The sequence below is a fragment of the Geotrypetes seraphini genome, chromosome 6 (assembly GCF_902459505.1).
Source record: "Geotrypetes seraphini chromosome 6, aGeoSer1.1, whole genome shotgun sequence".
Taxonomy (NCBI): Eukaryota; Metazoa; Chordata; class Amphibia; order Gymnophiona; family Dermophiidae; genus Geotrypetes; species Geotrypetes seraphini.
This window is the reverse complement of record NC_047089.1, coordinates 67,466,531-67,488,318: the sequence shown is the minus strand read 5'-3', so window position 1 is coordinate 67,488,318 and position 21,788 is coordinate 67,466,531. Positions and strand designations below refer to the sequence as shown.

Sequence of the window (21,788 nt, the reverse complement as noted above, 5' to 3'; positions counted from 1 at the left end):
TTATTCTTGATATTTTATCTCTTCGTGCAATAATTTTTAAGTATATATACTCCCCTTAATGTAGAGTTCTTGTTGTAATCCACTCTGAATCTGTATTTGAAAAGTAGTGTCATGTTTTTAAAATGGAACGTATTATGGCTATAGGGACTTTACAAAAAGTTTCTGAAGATTTGGGAGCCATTAACAAAGTTTTGCAAAGAGTGATTATTGATTTTGCTCTTTGGTCATACATGTCCATGGTGGGTGGGTGGGTGTGAGGTTGGGTTGAACATATTTTTAATTTCTTAATTTGAGTGTACTTTTTGAATATAATTATTGGGGGGTGATATATCTATTTGTCATAGATTACAATTTTAATTGTATTTAAGTGTTTTTTTAGTGTAATATGATTATATTATATGAAAATAAGAACCATATTCTACTGGAAATCCACTGACTGCTACACATTTCTACATGCTTTCAGCATACTTTCAGCTTCCACCCATCTTTTACCACGAGGCTCACTGTCTACAACCAAGTTCTACAGTACAACCACATTTGTAATGCTCCCTCTTAGAGAGTGTTCCTTCTAGAGAAACTACAACAGACATTTTTAACATTACACTACCTTCCCAAAAAAGTAAGAAGGCAGGTAAACAGGGCCAAACAATACCCAGAGACAATCTTCTACAGGACCATTCTAAAAGAGAATATAACAGAGCACCCTCTGTTGTTGCTAAAGCTCTTAGATGAAACCACTAAAATGCAACTAGAGTCCAAACTTTAGAATGGATTATCTTTAGAACTATATCACATACATTGTTATGCTTGATTTAAAAAAAAAAAATTAAAGGCTTGGCTTTATAGGAAATGTTGTTTTTTTGAAGCTGTGTAATGTAGCCTTATGTAGCATATTATGATTTAATCTATGTATTTTAATTTTGTAATTCACTTCGAACTTATGGCAAGGGAAAACATTAAATGCTGTAAAGTAAAGAAAGTCACAGGCCTCAGATGATGCTTCTGCCTTGGCATACTAATAGAAACCTGAATGCAAACTCTGTCTCCACATTCACCCAGGTAACTGGACCCAGCAACACCAACTACAGCATCTAGAGATCATTTATTTGCTCTTCCTTCAATGTACTCATATATGCCATCATCTGCTGCTGGAATATACGAGTACAGCTCTCCAGGACGCTCATTAACTGGATTTAAGGTTGCCATACTCTCGTACAAAGGAACTTCAAAGGGAAAATCCAGCATGGAATTGTTGATTTGGAACTCATCAAAAAGCTTGATACCATTGCCCTAGGCCCGAATAAAAACAATGGATTCATGGCACACTATAGCTGTGAATGGACATATCTGAGATTATCCTTTGTTCTCTCTCATCCACCACAGCTGTCAGTGAACAAAACAAAGCAACCATTATCTATCCTTTTCCACACTCTGATCTGCATTAACCAATACTTTACTTTTCCATCCCTCTCCCTACCCCCATTCATCTTCACTATGGGGCCGATTCTATAAACGGCACCTATAAAATAAGCACAATCATACTTAGCCACCATTTACAGAATCACGGCTAGCTGTGCCTATGAAAAAATGCCTGAAATATAGGTGAGGGTTTTAAAGGCCTAAATTTCAGGCGCCTCAGTTTTTTGGAGAATCACGCTTAACAGCGCCTAAGTCACGCTCCACCCATAAAAATGCCACTTAGGCATTAGGCAACGCTAAGCACCATGCAATAGGCACCTATCTTTTATAGAATTGGATAGGTGCCTATCATAATTAATTTTTTTTACAATTGAGCCTATTAAGGGTATTTTGCCAATTAAGGGCTAGATTCACAAAGCAAACCGATTGTGTACCGATCAGTTTGCGACCCCTTTGCGACCACATTTCCCTCCTGCACTATTCACTAACCTCTCCTGCGATCCGCTTCGAATAGGTGCATGCAAATGAGGAGAAATGCATTCAAAGTGGACAAGGACGCGATTCACTAAAAATTTCCAATCTGACTGGGCTGGCCGATCAACCCCAGTAGAAAGCGGCTTTCCAACTCTCCAGCTCTCGTACAAAGCCCTGCTCTCTGCTGCCCCAAATCTCTCCTGCCTGCCGCTCCAATGTTTTTCCCCAGATCTCTCCCCGAATAGCCGCATCACCACCCTGCTCTGCTCACATCTCTCCTGCCTGCTCGCCCCCAACTCTCTGGCTCCCCCTGATGCTCCTGCTCTCTGCCGCCCTTCCCCACAGTGCAAGCCCATGTTTCTAAAGTGGGCCTGCAATGTGGGGAATGGTGGCAGAGAGCAGGAGACTCGGGGGAGCCAGAGAGTCAGGGCTGGCAGAGAGCACGAGAGTCTACCTACTGACCCGACACCCCTGCTTGGCCCGACACCCCCTCCCACCTCTGTACATGCAAGTTGGGAGCAGGAGGGGTGCTCAGACCCTCCTGCTCCATTGGCCTCCCTCTTCCCACCAGCCCCACCGGCTCAAATCGCCACACCCCCGACCAGCCCAACCCAACTCCTGCTGCAATCCCCCTAACCCTCCCCCAATGTTCTCTGGCAGGAGAGATGCCCAATCTCTCCTGCTGCGATCACCCAAACCCTCCCTAAAGATCGGTGGCAGGAGGCCCTGCCCACCTGCCCCACGTACCTTACGAATGTTGGGAGCAGGAGGGGTGCCCGGTCCCTCCTGCTCCTTAGGCCTCGATCCTCTTTGGGAGAAGGAGGAAGCGCAAAGTCCTCCTGCTCCTGCTGGCCGCTATGCAATAGCGGCATTAGGCCACCCCCCCAGCGCATCATCTGATACATGGGGAGGGGCCTCAGGCCCTGATTGGATGAGGCGCATCGGGCTCCTCCCAGACAAGAACGGGAGGAGTCCGAGGCGCCTCAGCCAATCAGGGCCTTAGGCCCCTCCCCGTGCATCAGATAATATGCTGGGGCGTGGCCTAAGGCTGCTATTGCGTAGCAGCCAGCAGCATCAGGAGCAAGAGAACTTTGCGCTTCCTCCTGCTCCCAAAGAGGATCAAAGCCTAAGGAGCAGGAGGGACCGGGCACCCTTCCTGCTCCCGAAGATGGATCGTGGGGGCCTAAGGAGCAGAAAGGACCGGGCACTCCTCCTGCTCCTAACATTCATAAGGTATGCAGGGCAGGTGGGCAGGGCCCAGGATGGGGTGGGCCAGATGTGCGTCCCGTGGGGCCAGTCGGGGGTGCGGCGGTTGAGCTGGTGGCAAGAGGGAGGCCAACGGAACAGGAGGGACTGAGCACTCCTCCTGCTCCCAACTTGTATGTACGGGGAGGTGTCGGGCCGGGCCGGGCCGTGGTACCTGGCCGGTGGGTGGGCTATTCTCTCAGGCTCCCCCTACTCTCCTGCTCTCTGCCGCCGTTCCCCGCAGTGCGAGCCCGTGGTTTTAAAGCGGGGCTGCACTGTGGGGAAGGGCGGCAGAGAGCAGGAGTGTCGGGGAGCCAGCATCGGGGAGAGCAGGCAGGAGAGATCTGGGCAGAGCCCTGACAGCAGTGACAGGGGACTGTTTTTCCTGTCACTACTGTCAGGGTCTGCACATGAGCGGGAATTGCACATTTGCGATCCCTGCTCGCAAATGGGGGGCGTTCCTCCGATCGCCCCATTTGAATATGACTGATTTGTGAATCAGTTGGACCTGCCCGAATTGGAAACGGATTGTTCCGAGTCGGGCAGGTTAGTGAATCTAGCCCTAAGTTAGGAGCCCTTTATAGAATCAGCCACTATGTCCTGAATTTCAATTCATGCCTCTAATGAAATGGACTTTGACCCTCAAAAGCTCATGCCTTAATAAATTGGTTAATCTATAAGGTGCCACCACCTCTATAAATTTCATTACATCACACACCCTTTTTAAAGTTCTCATTCACAGATTATAACAAAGAGTACACAACACAAGTTTACCTGACACAAGCTGCTGTGCAGCCAGTCCTACAGGCACCATACCAAGGTTATTCATAGCAGTAGCCCAAGCAGTTGGATCAGTGACTGACATGGTGAGCTGAGTGGCACCAACAGCTAAACTTCCCAAGGCATCAGCTGCTGTAAAAGAACAATCAAACTAAGGTCAAGAAGAAAGAACCTGTCCATTGAGAACATCTGGAGAGACAGAGGGTTTCATTCAACACTTATAGATACTTATGCTGTATTTAGTCCAGTTATTTAAAGCAAAGAAGTAATTTTAGTAAGCTTGCATGGCTTTTTGCCCAAATTTCAAACTGTGTTAAAAATGTATCTATTTATTCAATATGGATGCACACTGTGATGTGGTTGCTGGGACCTGACCTGATCACATTGAGTTAATTCCTGCCTGCCTGGTTGGTTGACAGTTGTCTATGGTGTTGTTTGTCTATGATTTTTTATTGCCTTAATTGGTGTGGTAATTGACCATGCCAATTTTCAGCCAATCATAAAAAAATGTATTAAACAATTTAAGAGTTTGACGCCAAACTCTTAGGTCACCTAGCAACGCCTAAGTGGAGGTGCCCTTACACGCCAAACAATGCCTGTGTTAAAAAGTATATAAATCAATTTAAATATTTTCTTTACTCCAAGCAATACTTTTCTTCTAAAAAGAATTAATGAGCCTCAGCCCAACCACTCCACCGCTCAAATAATTTTCAAAGCGGGAGCTTTATGTGGTAATATCCTCATTGGCTCTATTGGTTATGCGTGAAGAACAGGCATGGTTGAGTTAGAAATCAGGTATCTGACATTGACGCCACCAAATTGAATAGTGGAAAGCTGACCTAATTTAGTGGCGCCTACGTATAGGACGCTGTGGAAGAGTACGGGATTATCTTCCACTAATGCTACAATTCAACCTCCATACAGCAGAGGCTGCTAGCCCAAGACTGAGAGGACATGTCCCAGACCGCACTGGGCTTTACAGCTCAATGCTAAGCTACCTTAACAAGGTAACCCTGCTGAGTCAGGGGGAAGGACTCAGTCAGGGGGGGTGTTTATCTGCTACAGAGGAGAATCATCAGGGAGCTTTTCCATTCCATGCTCACCTTTCAAGGCGTAAAAACTTGGAATGACCTTACTGAAATGACCAGGACGGAACCTAACTACACCAAATTCCGGAAGAAACTGAAAACCCATCTATTTGACACTTGATCACCTTTATCCTCTCCTCCCCCCTCCACCCCTCTCCCTCCCCCCTCCTCTTCTCTTCTCCCAGCCCTCCTCCCCCTTTTCCTTCCTCACCCCCTCTTTAAGTCGCCTAGGTATGAGCGACGCAGAAATAGAAGATTAGATTCGATCCCAGAGTGTTAGGATCCCAAAGGAAAGAAACCTTCCATAACCGTGGCTGCATTCCAATCCAGGGGAGGACTGGCGTGAAAAAGCTAGCCAACCTGCTGGTTTAAAGGTGACTGTCCTGTTGAGAATGTTGCTGGAGAAAAGGGGTTTCTTTCTCCTAAATGTTCTTCTGTTTTGGACTATTTAACAAGTGAAGTAGGAACCAGACTGACAGTGCTTTAAACCTGAGAGAACTGGGGGAAATTGACCAAAAGCTGAGGATGCTGGACTGAACATGATATGGCTAGTTGCCTAAAATGCATATGCTGCTGCACTAGCCACGAAAGGTAAAAGTATATCTTTGCCTTTACTGAGCCTATGAGGGAATAGGCTCAGGCAGAAGTCTCAATAAAACATTTTGTTGCACTTTCTAAGGTGGATTATGTGTGCTGATTGAGAGAATATGCAGGGTTCCTGGAAAACCCAGCCAGGAATCTCTCACAGGGGCCTCGCAACAGCCAAGTCCACTTAGGCATCACTAGACATGATTCCATAAATGGCGCTTTTGTTTTTTGATTGACAACTGTGCCAAGCGGCATCTACAGTGTAGGCATCGCTTGGCACCATTTAAAGAATCTGGCCCTAAGGGCTCACATGCTAATCTCACACTAATTAGTTAGTGTGCAGTAGTGTCTGTTCTGATTCACGCTGTCTCGCCTAACCTCCACCCCAGGCAGACCCCCTCTGAGAAAAATAAAGAAACATGTTTTTAGCACATGGTTAGCGCACTTTCATAAAAGGACCCCTGAACGATTCTTCCTGGCCATCAAATTTTCTAAAATGTTGGCATTTTCATGTTTAAGCAGTGAGATTTAACAGGACCTAAACAGATCAGTGCAAGCACTTATATGTTCAGATTCCAAGTGATAAAGCTTGTCATTCTTTGTAAAATGACTGTCCCTACAGTCCTTATAAGTAGAGGAGTAGCCTAGTGGTTAGAGCAGCTGCCTCCGCACCCTGAGGTTTTAAGATCAATTCAAGTTTCTTTATTTTTGATATACCATCTATCAAAATACATGTCTAGACGGTGTACATTATAAAATATTATAGGAAGCAATTAAAATAAGTAAATAAAAACAATAATTTATCAAATATTAAAAATACTGGACAAATTCAGATTAACAGGAGGAAAGTAGGGGAGGCTGATCTTCGGGTTGAAGAAGTTCGATCACATAACTCCCTCCTACCGACTCCTGCATTGGCTGCCAATGGAGGCGTGTGTGAGGTTTAAGTTCGGCTGCTTTTGCTTCAAGGTTCTATTTGGTCTAGCCCCCAAATACATAACCGACCTATTCTCCTTTTCAACCAATAGACATAAAAGAAGCTCGAACTTGAATTTTGTTTCCCCCCCCGGTTAGAGGATGTAAATTCAAAATTCATCACCAACATCTTCTCTCTTATCAAGCAGCATTATGGAGCAATGATCTGAAACAACTACTTACGCTTGCCAATACATAGAGGGAATTTAGGAGACAACTGCAAACATATCTGGTCCTAAAGTACATAGGAAACTGATTCGCACAATCTCTCTCTCAATACCAGATCTCTAGAACTGCTAAACAATAGATATTAACTATGTCAATTCTACTCAATTTTTAACGTTTTTTATAATCATTGTAAACCGCATAGAACTTCATGGTCCAGCGGTATATAAACCATTATTATTATTATTTAAAATACACCGAAGTAAAATTAATTAAAAAGGACGGTAAATGAGGAATAGTAAAACATTAGGAAGGGAATCACTTCAAAAGAAGTATTAGGTGTTTCAAAGTTACACATGAATCAGGGAATTAAAAGGCGGAGGCTGATGCTAAAGAGTAAAAGCATCTTTAAAGAGGAAAGTTTTAAGTTTGGTTTTAAATTTTCCAAGTGAGTTCTCTAATCGGATGTCTAGTGGAAGGGCATTCCACAGAGATGGGGCGATAACTGAAAATATGGATTCCCACTGCAGCTCCTTATGACTCTAGGCAAGTCACTGAACACTTCAATGCCCCGGGTACTTGTTATAAATATATAAACTGCTTTGACTGTAACCACGCACACACAAAAAAAGTGGTATATCAAATCCCATCCCCTGTAAACTGCTAACCACTAATCTCTAACTATGAATGTCCCATTCAATTTGTAGAATCTTTCTAATTCATTGTAAACCACATAGAACTTCACAGTCCTGCGGTATATAAACTGTTATTATTAATATTATTTTCCAAAAGGCTCCATATGTACTTCATACTTCCCTTCATAAGCTCCTTCCCACTTAAATCACTTTGAAAACTGGCTAGTTAACATACAGCTAGTGCCTGGAAACAGATTATTGCACAACCGCGTTAATGGGTTTTGTGGTTGTGTGCCTGTTACAACACATTAAACCAAGCAATACTGAATTTAGGATTTTTCTGCCGGGGTTATGTCATGGAAGCATTAGCCAGCTAACACATTACACTTACTGTATGCTAAGTGGTATGTAGTCCCATTTTAACTCTCTGCTGGTATTACATGCTAATGGGTACATTAACGCACAATCTGCACTATTTTATAAAAACATTTTATTTTAAAAAAAATGCACATGGTTTACATAAATTTATTCAGGTACTCAAGCATTTTTCCCTGTCTGTCCCAGTGGAATCACAAACTATCTAATGTACCTGGAGCAATGGGGGGATTAAAAGACTTGCCCGGGGTCACAAGGAGCAGTTTGGGTTTGAACCCACAGCCTCAGGTTGCTGAGGCTTTAGCTTTAACCATTGCGCCACACTCTCCCCTTTCATATGCTCTACTCACATTCTATCCCTGAACATCCTTACACATGGGTTGTGTAAAAAAAATGTGCTTTTTGTCATGACGTAATTTTTACACTTATAGGACTAAATTCTATACATGGCACCTGAAAAATTGGCGCGGAATGAAAACACATCTAGCGCTATTCTATAAACTTTGCCTATTGGGTGCAGTTTATAGAATATATGTAATGACCAGCCCTGCGACTAAAATTTACTAGCATTTATGCCATCTATAACCGGGCATAAATGTCTGTACCTAAATTCTGCACAGTCTAGACATTCTATAACAGTGTATATAATTTGTAAGAATGGCCACAAACTGCCCTTGCCCCTCCTCCTTTAAGATCTGTGCACTAGAATTTACATGCACCATTTTATAGAATACGCTTAGAAAGTAATGTGCGTGAATTCTAATTAGTGCTGATAATTGTTTGCTAGTGGCCAATCATAGGTGCCAATTGGCTTGTTAAACAATTAAGCTGCATGTGTAATTTGGCCAGGTAGACAAATTTGAACACACAACTTTTAAGCGCCACATATAGAATCCAGGAGATAACCCATAAAAGCCTTTCTATGGGGTCTTAATTCTTTATAACATTACCTCCAGTGGCATAGCGATGGTAAGTGGCACCCAATCTCTTCTCCACCCCTCCCCTGCTCATTCCAGTCCCCCCTTCCCCCCGGCTGTGCATGTGCCTCCCTTCCCTTCCCCCATTTCTTTTTAAGTTTCCAGGTGAAAACAACAGCACAAACTTGCTACCCATGTCGTGTCGGCTATCCCTCCGACATCATTTCCTAGGCACAGGGCCCGGAAGTGACATCAGAGAGAGGCAACACTGACATGGGCAGCAAGTTCATAATACTGCTCGTGCAGGAAAAAAACTGAAGAGGGAAGGGGCGCACGCACGTGACATGGGGGGGGGTCGAGAAGGAGAGGGGCAAAGAGGAGGACAGGTGCCTGCACCCTTTACAAAGATTACGCTCGGGGCAGATTACCCCTCCCACACCTCCCTTACTGTGCCAGTGATTATTACCTCCTTAGTGAAACTGGAGCAAGCATTTTAGGGACTCAGCCGTTGCAGATTTTCAAACGAGAACAATTTAGAAGATTAACTCTTAAAGTTAGAAGCCTTATCCTTTTGAATAGGAGCATCTAACTACAGTATATAATCATTATCGATTATTACCTGCAGCCATTTTTTGTTCTTCTTCCTTGTGTTGTTGTGTGACCCTTTGTGCTTTGAATGTGTTTACTATTGTGCTGTTCACATTTTGAGATTCAGGAGCCTTTTCACTTCTTGTTGGGTCGACAAATAGCTGCTCATTAAACTCTGCAGGGTAAAAAAAAATAAAGAAAAATTATAGAAAAATTAGCAGACAAACTAATGAAAGTCCTTTTGAAGAACTCAACATAATGTGTGTCGATGAGGGACACAAAGTTCCAGAAAGTCAGTTTGTTGCATGCTGTCATCAAACACTGGCACAGTAAATGAGTCTCAGCTGACCTATGGCGTTATGGGCTGAATAAATAATGCTATTCAGGAACCTGTCAGATGTCTTGCCTCCAACGGGAAAGTCTTTACAACCTGTCTTATCAGTACCAGCACAGCCTCTTTAGCATGCACTTGTATTCTGAACCAGCGTGCCAGAATATGAATTTTTTTAAAAGTAAAAAATTAATTAATCTCAGTTGCCTGGGAAAACATTCACCTGTTAAATATACACAGATGACCACAATTCCTCTCAGCTCATATTAAATCTTTTATTCAAAATAGCTTGTTCTCGGAGCCTTTCTGAGAAGCAATATGCAAAATTACAGTTAATTAAAGCTTTGCAAACATGGTCCTCATTTTGTATTTAAAAATATTTCTGCTAATGAGTTCTACAGATTAAAGACTACAGAAAGCCAAAACAGACAGCGAAGAGAGTATAATTCTGGTTCATTCATGACCGTGACACAAATGCAGGTGTTCTGTCCACCAAAGGAGAGCTAATCATCTCCAGGACTCTCAGGTGCAGGGAATACATTTCTATTTATTTGATTATTTAAACCATTCCAATCATGGGCAGATTTCAATAAAATATAATAATAATCACACTACAAATTAAATACCACATTCAAGATCTAACGTCACTGTAGCAAAACACTTGTTGCAGATATTATGGAGCTCATTTTTAAAACAGAAAGACATCCAAAAATATGGCATAAAGTGGTACGCGGACATTTTAATTGCCAAAATGTCCAAGTGCTGATTTTTGAAAGACTTTTTAGATACTGGAGGGAAAATGGCCTCAGAGATATGTCTAAATCTTAAGGGGGCATGTTTTGGGCGGCCTTAGGACTTGAATGTCTTGCAAGGATAAAGAAAGCCCTTTGAAATAATTAAAGGGCGCATAATATGGGACGAGCCCTGCATGAGTTCAGGATAAAGGTAAAGAGGAGGGGGGGGGGGTAAGGGGTTAGGAGTGAGGTACAGAGGAGCTAATAAGAATTAATGGGGAGTTTTGAAGTTTTTGATTGGTTTAAATTTATAGGTTTTGAGTTAGTGATTAAGTGTAGGTGAATGGTGATTGGTTGAGAAGGAATGATTGTGTGTGGTGGATTTCGGCGGGAGAATTGTTGGAAGTTTTGTCTGTGGGAGGTGGGGTGTGAGGAGGGTAGGCTGGAAAGAAGTGTGTGGGAAATTAGGATTTTGAGGGTAGGAGTCAATTAGGAGCAATTCTTTCAGGCAATTTCAGCTCATTTAATTCAAGTTCATTTAATTTAATGTGAAGGAGTTGAATTTATTGTGGTTTCGCGGCGCGTTTACCTTGGTGCTGAGGTGGTGCTCGTGTGGGAACTTGCTGCGGCGATTTTAGTGTTGGTTCGGGCAGTTCCCCTTTGTTTTTAAGGCGGTGTTAGCTGCTGCAGTTGCCGTGGTGTGAGGTAAAGTAGTGCGCCTGCATTCTAGTTCCTGTCGGGTGGTTTGCGGCAGGAGCGAACTGCTTTCCGGCTCGAGCAGCGGCGGGGACTTGCTGGGTGGTCCGGTTTGCGGGCCGGTCGTTGTTGGAGTGGAGCGGAGTTACAGCACGGATTCGGAGGTGGGGGAAGCGGTGACCGTTTGGAATTCATGCAGCAGCTTGGGTGAGTGTTTGTCTGCTCTGAGCTGGTGGGGGAGCTTGTGTTTTACTTGCAATTTTGTTTTTCACTGCTTGTTTAGGTGTTGGCTTGGGAGCATTTTTCTCAGTCAGCAAAACGGGCTGCTTCATTTATGGCTCCTAAACAAAAAGTGCTGCCTAAAAAGAAACAGCCTGGAAAGGGGCAGAAGGTGGCACGGGTTAGTAAGGCCCCTCGGAAGACAAATAATGTTTCCAGGGCTAGCACTGTTGGACAGGTGGCCAGGCGTCTTGCAGCTGAAAGTTTGAGTGTTTCAGCTGGAGTGAGACCTGCACGGAGATCTGCTGTGGTGGGGTCCGCTGGTGGCAGTGGCTCGCGCCCGGAGGCTTTGAGGGCGGAGGTGGCTGAAGAAGGTCCTGATGCTGCTGTACCTGGCACCTCTCAATCACTCAATTCCACAATGCCTGTGACGGCTCCGGCTGGTGAGTTTGCTAGATGTGTGTCTGATTTGTTGGGTATGGTGGCTGGGGGTAGAGAGTCTGAAGGTTTGGTTAGTGGAGGGGTGGGTAGTGCGGGGGGTGCTCCACGGAAGTCTTTAGGCAAAAGGTTGAGGAATAAAAAATTTTTGCATCGCTTGCAGCATGTGGTTAGGCATATGGATAGGGATCGTAAGAGTAGGAGGTTGGATTTGGTAGATCCTATGCATGTTTGGGAATCTTCGGATTCTTGGGATTCTTCTCATTCTCCTTCCTCATCTTCTTCGTCGGATGTGGTGCCTGTGGCTGCACCGGTTGGAAGTGGTGTTGGTGTGCCCAGTACGTCGGGTGGCATTGCACAATTTTCTCGTTCTGGACATACGTTATGTGAAATTGCACCTTTGGATGGGCAGTTGTCTCAGAAGTGGAAGAGAAAAATTTTGAGAATGAAATATGTGGATGTCTTTGCTTTATTGGAATCTGAGCAGGAAGGTTTTGAAAGAAAGAAAAGTGAGGAAGGCAAAGAGGAGGGGAAGAAAAAGAGAAGTAGAGTTTCTCGAACTATATTTAACTGGTTATTGGGTTTTCATGTGTATGCTAGTGTGTTAGGGTCTGCCAAACCGGGGTTGTATCCTGGCTTACTGCGTTATGCTGATCTGATTTTACGGGCTTACCGGACTTATGGTGGGTGGGCCTGGTTAAATTATGACGAGCATTTTCGACGTGGTATGGCTCGGGATAAGTCTGAAGCTTGGGGCTTTAGGGATGTGGACTTGTGGTTGACTGAAATGACTTCAGTTCGACCATCGTTTTTTCGAGGAGTCCCCTCCTCAGGAGGCTCTATGCCTTTGGGGAGGGGAGCCTCAGGTCCAGCAGGAATGGGTCGAGCAGGGTTTGGTGTTGGGGGAATGGGGTTTGGGTGGCAAGGCACTGCACGAGTGGGATTGGTGGGCTCAGCCTGTTTCCAGTTTAATGGAGGTCGGTGTGACAGAGCTGGGTGTAGATTCCGGCATGTGTGTAGTCAGTGCTCGGGCTCCCACCCTGCCATTAGATGTCCTGGGGCCTGGAGTAAAGGACCGGTTGGGCGATCCGCTGGAGCGGCTGCCTCGAGTGTGTCTGGACAAGGCCCCTTCCCCCGTTGATATACAGGAGCTTGCTCATTGGTTGCCCTTATATCCTAATCAGGTAGATGCTGACAGGCTTTGGGGGGGGGTTTTACTAAAGGGTTCCTTATCCCTTTTGATGGTCCTTTGCTGTTGCATACCTGTGTGAATTCACCATCTGTTGCTAAACATGTTATGGTGGTTCGGGAAAAATTGGGCAAAGAAATTAATTTGGGAAGAATTGCGGGGCCTTTCCTGTCTCCTCCTTTTGATAATTTGGTGCTTTCGCCTCTGGGGGTTATTCCAAAGAAGGAGCCAGGAAAATTCCGTTTAATTCATAATTTATCCTTTCCTTTGGGGTTCAGTGTGAATTCCTTTATTGATCCGAATTTTTGCTCGGTACAATATGCATCTTTTGATAGGGCGTTAGACATGTTAAGGGGTTTGGGTCCTGGTGCGTTAATGGCTAAAGCTGATATCGAATCAGCTTTTCGGTTATTGCCGGTTCACCCTTCGTCATTTTATTTATTAGGCTTTCACTTTGAACAACATTATTATTTTGATAAATGTATGCCTATGGGTTGCTCGGTTTCCTGTGCATATTTTGAAGCTTTTTCTACTTTTTTGCATTGGGTAATGGAGCAATGTTCTGGGTCATCCTGTATTGTACATTATTTGGATGATTTCCTGTTTGGAGGTGTTGTAGGGTCTAATCAGTGTAGTGTGCTGTTAGATACATTCCGTGGTGTGATGAATCGGTTGGGTGTACCGTTGGCTGAAAGTAAGACAGAAGGGCCTTGCTCGACTTTGGTTTTTTTGGGTATTGAGTTAGATTCTGTGCGAATGGAGTCTCGCTTGCCCTTGGAAAAAGTTCATGCTTTGCGTACTGAAATTGACAGAGCTGTGCAGAGGAGGAAGTTGACCCTCGCTGAAATTCAGTCTTTGGTGGGGCGGTTGAATTTTGCCTCTCGTGTTATACCCATGGGTCGTGTTTTTGCACGTCATTTGGCTTTATTAACTAAAGGTGTTACAAAAAAGCATTACCGTATACGATTGTCTCGTGTAGTGCGTGAGGATTTGTTCATGTGGAAAACCTTTTTAGTAAAGTTTAATGGGGTGAGAGTATGGCCTCAGCCATTGGTATCGGATACTGATTTGCGTCTGTTTACAGATGCTTCTGGTGGGTGTGGTTTTGGAATCTATTTTCATGGAGCTTGGTGTGCTGAGGCTTGGCCAGAGGGATGGCGTGCCAGGGGATGGTGTGATAACATTGCATTTTTGGAGTTGTTTCCAGTGTGGGTGACACTGAAATTATTTGGTGGTAGATTAGAGAATAGACGGGTCTTATTAAGTTCAGACAATGTGGCGGTAGTTGAAGCGGTAAATAGGCAGAGAGTGCATTGCAAATTGTTACTGGGTTTGTTGCGTTTGATAGTGCTGGAATGTTTATGCTTGAATTTGACACTGAGGGCGCGTCATGTTCCTGGTCATACTAATGCAATTGCTGATTCTCTTTCTCGCTTTCAGTGGATCCGTTTTCATGCGTTGGCTCCTGGAGCGGACGGTGGCCCGACACGGATGCCGGCAGCTTTGTGGCAGCACTTCCTAGAAGCTTCCAGACTTTGTTGAAGAATTCGTTGGCACCTAACACGTGGAAAGTGTACGGTGCTGGATGGCGTCGTTTTATGTATTTTTTACAGTCTTTTCAAGGAGCTGATTGTTTGAACATTGATGAGAGTTCTATCATTGCTTTTATTTTATTTGCGCATTCTGTTGGATGGTCGGTGGGGGTGGTGAATCAAGTATTGGCAGGGGTTGCTTTTGTTTGTAAGATTCAAGGTTGGAAGGATCCTACTTCCTCCTTTTTAGTTCGTAAGCTTCGAGTGGGTTTTGTTCGTGGGAAGGCTTCCTTTAGTCCGGCTTTGGTAAGGTTGCCTATTTTGACGGACCACTTAGTGAGTATAGGGGAGTCACTTCCTAAGATTTGTGTGTCTCCTTTTGAAGTGGTTCTTTTCCGACTAGCCTTTTCAGTGGCTTTTTTTGGGGCATTGCGCATCAGTGAATTGGTGGCTTCTTCAAAGAATTCGGTTGGTAGGACGGGGTTGTTGTTTAGTGATGTGGTTTTGTCTTCATTAGAGTTGCGTGGTTGTATACGGAGCTCCAAGACAGACCCTATGGGGAAAGGATGTTGGTTTCGATTGCATGCAGTGGTGCAATTTTCGGAGTGTCCCGTATCTTTGGCTCATCGGTATGCATCAATTCGGCCTCAACAGGGCTTGTTTTGGTTGGTGCATGCGGATGGGTCAACATTAACTCGGTTTCAATTTAATGCAGTTTTTAAACGAGTGTTGGGTTGTGTAGGTTTAAATCCTGCGCTATTTGGCACTCATTCCTTTCGAATTGGGGCAGCTACTTTTGCGGCTCAGGAGGGTGGGTCTCCGGATTTCATTAGGAAAATTGGGAGGTGGGCGTCCAATAGGTATTTGGGTTATGTTCGTACTAATTGATATGCTCAGTTACACTTAATTTGTTTTCTCTCCTTATCTTATTTAGCTCGCATCCGGACTTTGCCAGTGGAGGTGTGTGTCTGGCTATGTGGGCATTCTTTCATATTCTGGGCACGAAAGCATGCAGTTTCTTCTCGTTGGGGGTTGAATCTTGGACTGGCTGAATTGGGTATCTCCATTCATTGGCTGGGACAGCGTGGGATGCGCTGGAATCAACTCTTGCCAACCTTGTTGGAGGCTGAACGTTTCTCTTATCCAGATTTGATACTTGTTCATTTGGGAGGGAATGATTTATGTCATATTAAGGGGGTGGATTTGATTAGGCAAATGCAAAAGGATTTTGTTATTCTGTTGTCTCATTTTCCGTTAACTCGCTTAGTTTGGTCTAAAATTATTCCTCGTTTGGTGTGGAAAGATGCTCGAAATGAGCGTGCGATTGAGAGATTGCGGCGTAGGGTGAATGTGGAGGTTGCTAGATGGGTGGGCTGTTTGGGGGGTATGATCCTTAGTCATGATTTGTTATCTACAGATTGCCCTGGCTTATACAGGCCGGATGGGGCTCATTTATCTGATATTGGTCTGGATATTTTCATTAGCACAGTGCAGGATTTGTTGGAAGCTGTGTTTAAAGTGTAATTTGGCTGCAGCTAGTTTGGGGGAGTGGTGACAAGCTTATGCTGTCTCCACTTTGGCGGAAAATGAATTGGAGTTCCTTCCAGGCGGCCAGGGATTGTGGGGAAATATAAGTTCAAGATATGATAAATGTTGTATGCTGTGTGCGGTACCGCCACAGACAGGTGAGGCCGGGCGACACCGCAGGTCTTGCAGATGGGATACTTGGAATGTAATCTAATGTGGGGATGTTGGGGAGAAGCAGCTAGGTCGGGACCGACTAGCTGTTGGGAAAGAAAGGGAAGGCTGCCTAGGAAGAGAGGGAGATGAAATAAGTTAAATACATTGTTATGTAATTTGAAAATTAATAAAGCTGCGGCCAAATTTATGCCATAATAATGATGTGTTAGTGTTTAATTTCTGTTCAAATTTTGAATTGTTTGAATGCAGAGTGCGAGTTCCTAATATTAAGAAAGCCCTTTGAAATAATTAAAGGGCGCATAATATGGGACGAGCCCTGCATGAGTTCAGGATAAAGGTAAAGAGGAGGGGGGGGTAAGGGGTTAGGAGTGAGGTACAGAGGAGCTAATAAGAATTAATGGGGAGTTTTGAAGTTTTTGATTGGTTTAAATTTATAGGTTTTGAGTTAGTGATTAAGTGTAGGTGAATGGTGATTGGTTGAGAAGGAATGATTGTGTGTGGTGGATTTCGGCGGGAGAATTGTTGGAAGTTTTGTCTGTGGGAGGTGGGGTGTGAGGAGGGTAGGCTGGAAAGAAGTGTGTGGGAAATTAGGATTTTGAGGGTAGGAGTCAATCCCTCCCTCCCTTCCCTCTTTGGGTGAGGTTAATTGGAAAAGTGTTGGGAGTATATAATCTAATTTGTGATGTTTTGATGGTGGGTGGTTTCATGGTTGGTTCTACTGATGGTGCTGGGCAAGCAAGGGGTGGGGGGTAGGTAGTCGCAGCTGGCGGAAAATGAATTGGAGTTCCTTCCAGGCGGCCAGGGATTGTGGGGAAATATAAGTTCAAGATATGATAAATGTTGTATTCTGTGTGCGGTACCGCCACAGACAGGTGAGGCCGGGCGACACCGCAGGTCTTGCAGATGGGATACTTGGAATGTAATCTAATGTGGGGATGTTGGGGAGAAGCAGCTAGGTCGGGACCGACTAGCTGTTGGGAAAGAAAGGGAAGGCTGCCTAGGAAGAGAGGGAGATGAAATAAGTTAAATACATTGTTATGTAATTTGAAAATTAATAAAGCTGCGGCCAAATTTATGCCATAATAATGATGTGTTAGTGTTTAATTTCTGTTCAAATTTTGAATTGTTTGAATGCAGAGTGCGAGTTCCTAATATTATGAAACCTTTTGCGTCATTTAGACATTCGGAGTTAGACCTGTTTTAAAAGTGCATAAGGACCAAAAAGGTAATCAGACTGACCAGATGAAGCATGAAATCATACCCCCCCCACACACACACACACTCCCCCAGTGGTCACTGACCCCCTACTACCCCCAAACATGTGAATGAAACAGTATATACCAGCCTCTATGACAGCTGCAGAAATTATAATAATAATAATAATAATAACTTTATTCTTCTATACCGCCACAATCTGATGACTTCTCAGTGGTTTACATCAAAGAGAGCTGGACAATCAGTGAAGTACAAAATAAAAATAGCAAAAGTACAATATATTTCTTAGGGATAATCAGAGTAGAATTATTGTAATTGTTAAAGAATTATTACATTTTGTAATTTCTATTTAGGAAATAAATCTATCAAATAGTACAGTTTTAATTTCTTTCCTAGTAGAGCAGCAAGCAGGTATCTGGAGTATCCTGGTGGGAAGTGTAGTGAACCACAGAGAGGGAGATTCAGTTTGAACAATCCAAAAAATTATATATATATTCCCAATTTTGTGCAGGAATACACATAAAAAAAGGCCCCAACAACTTTTGCACCTCCTACAAGTTATACACTAGTGTTAGTGAACAGTTGTTTCATATAGTGTTTTCAAGGCGTAACAGAAGGAGTGACTGTCCTTAACTCTCTGGTATTTAAAATCATCTTAAACATGTAAAAAATGTGGCTTTAGGAGCTTGGCTCCTTAATTGGCTGTTATAAACTAGAGTCTGTAAATGGCGCTCAAAGTTAGATGCCAAAACAAATGAACACTAAGCCCTATTCTGTTAACAGAATAGTTCATAGCACCAGGATACAGGCCCAAGTTTGGGGGTGAGGATTTACACCAACTGAAACCTGGCATAAATCCTCATGCTGAAATTAGGTGCAGATCTATCAATATTTTATAACACTGTGCTAAAATTCTAGGACTGCCCATGATCTGACCAGCCTCCTCTCATGGACACACACCCTTTTTTTAGATCTACAAGGAAAACTTACATGCGATTCCTTATAGAATCCTGGCTAGAACAATGTGCACATAAATTCTGTTGCTAATTAACACAAATCATTGATTAACTGTCAATTATTGGTGCTAATTGGCTCATTACTCAATTAAATTGTGCTTGCAAATGGGCACATGTTCAAATTTGTGCACCAAATTTTGAATTTGTTGCTATATATCACTCAAAAAAGCTGTATAGAACATATTTTCATCTATTTAACAAGTCTTTGTACATAATCATTACACCATACTCTATAAATAATTCAAATAGCCACTTAACATTATTTAACATTTTTTGTAAATACTTTTCTATAGAATTAAGAGTCCCCTTTCTCACAGTATTTCAAACCACAATCTTCTTCTTTGTATCGCAGGAACAATGCGCTATGGCATAGACAGCAAGTCGGGCTCTGCACCGGCATAGACAGCAAGATCGGCAACGGCAAGCGGTGCTCAGCCCAAAACCTTCCCTCTGACGTGAACCGCCCAGGCGAAAACGGTAGAGGGCATGCTTTGGACTGAGCAACACTTGCAGTTCCCTTACGTTTGGATTCCAAAGCAGCGTTCGGATTCTGGGCAAAATTTAATTTAAAAAAAAGTTCGGATTCCAAGCTGTTCAAGTTCTGGGGCGTTCGGATTCCAAGGTACCACTGTATCGTGTTTGCTGTAAAATGTTGTAATTGAATGCTGGCTATCTTGCTTCCAAAATCCACTGGTGGCAAAATGAATGTTTCAATGTTTCAGTTAACTTGTAATTGTCCAGTTCAGAAGTGGCGATTACAAGTTACTGAAACATTGAAACATTCATTTTGCTATTTTTTTCTCCTCTTCACTGTAATGATTGAAGTAAGGTTCTTCAAGAAAGCATGGGTAGGCATCATTTACAAAGAAAACAAAACTTTACAGGGCTGGACATAAGCAACATGTCCTTGGCTCACAGCCCAAAGATAGTAGACAGGATGAGATGACCTTCAGCTCCACATGAAAGAAGAAGAAGAGAGGAAGAACACCTTATATGGACAAGGAAACAACTCAGGCCCTTGAGAGCTAGGAAGGGGGCCCGGAGGCAAATTATAGCTATGCAAATGAAGAACAACAAAGGGAAATTAGGTGTTACAAGCAGATTTGCTATGAAAATTCTCAGATAGCAAGTTTGGCAAAATATTATAGGTTCATAGAGATGACGTCTTACTGAGTATAAATAGAGCAGGCTCCACGTGAAACTTTCTGTACCTTGTAAAAGCCGGCTTCAGGTAGCAGAATTTTCTCCCTTGTTACAATTTCTTGAATTACTAACTTTGCATTTTGCTTTTTGTATTTGACTGCATTTCTTTGATAAAATAAACCTTTTGAATTTGAGAATAGTGACAAGGCTGCTTCTTGTGACCCTGGGCAAGTCATATAATCCCCCCATTGCCCCAGGTACATTAGATTGTGAGTTGGGTAAGATTTGCCTCTTTGCGAATGATACCAAAATCTGCAATAGAGTAGACACACCGGATGATGTGAATAATATGAAGAAAGTCCTGGCAAAGCTTGGTCTGAAATTTGGAAGCTAAAATTTAATGCTAAGAAATGCAAGATCGTGTATTTCGGCTGCAAAAACCCAAGGGAACGGTACAGTTTGGAGAGTGAAGAATTTATGTGCACGACCGAAGAGTGGGACTTGGGTGTGATTGTATGTGATAAGCTTAAGGTGGCCAAAAAAGGTTGAAAAGGTGACGGTGAAAGCTAGAAGGATGCTAGATTGCAAAGGGAGAGGCATAGCCAGTAGGAAAAGGAGGTATTGATGCCCCTGTATAAGACTCTGGTGAGACCTCATTTAGAATATTGTGCACAATTCTGGAGGCCGCACCTTCAAAAAGATATAAAAAGGATGGAGTTAGTCCGGAGGAATCTACTAAAATGGTGTGTGGTCTTCATGATAAGGCATATGGGGACAGACTTAAAGATCTCAATCTGTATACTTTGGAGGAAAGACGGGAGAGGGGAGATAGGATAGAGATGTTTAAATACCTACGTAATATAAATGTGCACAAGTCGAGTCTTTTTTATTTGAAAGGAAACTCTGCAATGAGAGGGCATAGGATGAAGTTAAGAGGCTCCAGAGTAATCTGAGGATATACTTTTTTAGAGAGAAAGGGTAGTAGATGCGTGGAACAGTCTCCCGGAAGAGGTGTTGGAAACAGAGACTGTGTCTGAATTCAAGAGGGCTTGAGATAGGCACTTGGGATCTCTCGGAGACAGAAAGAGATAATGGTTACTGCGGATGGGCAGACTAGATGGGCCATTTGGCCTTTATCTGCCATCATGTTTCTATGGAAAAAATGGAAAAATGCTCGAGTACCTGAATAAATTAATGTAAACCATTCTGAGCTCCCTTGGGTGGATAGTATAGAAAATTAAATAAACTGATCTATATATATTTTTAATTTGTAGTTTTGTGATTATATATTGCTTTGTTTATTTATTTATTTAAAATGGTTAGATACCACCAACTGTCCCCAAAAGACCATCACAGTAGTTCATAACAGTAAAACAAAACATAAAAAGAAGAAGAACTTCCCAATTCCATCCCCTATAACCCTGTAGCAGGGATGGAGGCCACCTTGTTCTTCAACTTCTGTATTTATAGGGTGTGGAGTAGTCCCAGACAGGTCCACCAAGACTACTTCAGCAATCTTCCTGGGTCTCAAAATTCCTTCTTGAGGGCCGCAATCCAGTCGGGTTTTCAGGATTTTCCCAATGAATATGCATGAGATCTATGTGCATGCACTGCTTTCAATGCATATTCATTGGGGAAATCCTGAAAACCCAACTGGATTGCGGCCCTCAAGGAGGGACTTTGAGATCCCTTCTCTAAAGTTATTGGCAGTCCAAAACATTAAAACAAACTGAAAGGTCTAAGAAAATTATAGTAACATAGTAAATGATGGCAGATAGAGACCTGAATGGTCCATCCAGTCTGCCCGTTAGTTATGCCCATTAAAAATGCATAATTAAATTAACTTGTCTCTTCTTTGGTATTTCTGGGTCATAGACTGTAAAGTCCATCTGATATTGTCCTAGGTTTCAAATGCTGAAGTTGCCATCCAAGCTCTCTCCAGCCTATCTAACCATCCTGTTTGCAGCAGCATTTAATCCCTTCAATAACATTTTATCTCATCTATGTTCTTTTTCTTGAAAATTGTAATTCTACCTTTCATCCTCCCTCGCAAGTCTGTCTGTGGTCAATATTTGTCATCTATATGTTACAATATGTTTATTTTTTTAATTGTTAATCTCGTAGAAATTATTTATATAAGCATTTTATCAAATTTTTAATAAAACTTGAAACTTGAATATCTACCACAAGTCTGGCCAGAAGCAACCTCATGTTCCAAGTTAGTGACATTCCCATTGATGCCCTTCCCAACCCATCCTACACCAAATCACCACATATGGGACACAGACCGTGCAAGACTGTCCAGTACCGGCCTTAGTTCTTTCA

The 21,788-nt window shown here is 43.2% G+C and overlaps 1 protein-coding gene across 10 annotated transcripts in view; it reads right to left on the bottom strand.

The window, feature by feature from the left end:
- ENOX1 (ecto-NOX disulfide-thiol exchanger 1) overlaps nucleotides 1-21,788 on the bottom strand; it is a 628,466-nt gene that overhangs the window by 265,767 nt on the left and 340,911 nt on the right. For 8 of the 10 annotated variants that reach the window (XR_004539889.1, XM_033948806.1, XM_033948805.1 and 5 more), the window contains 2 exons: nucleotides 9,281-9,424; nucleotides 3,913-4,050 (listed from right to left, as the gene is read on the bottom strand). Coding sequence is in view for 9 of the 10 variants with exons in the window: in XM_033948806.1 (XP_033804697.1) it covers nucleotides 3,913-4,050; nucleotides 9,281-9,290 (148 nt within the window). In the remaining variant the exon portion in view is untranslated. Of the gene's footprint in view, nucleotides 1-3,912; nucleotides 4,051-9,280; nucleotides 9,425-9,803; nucleotides 9,887-21,788 lie in introns of all 10 variants that reach the window. The other 2 variants (XM_033948801.1, XM_033948804.1) reach the window with 2 other exon arrangements.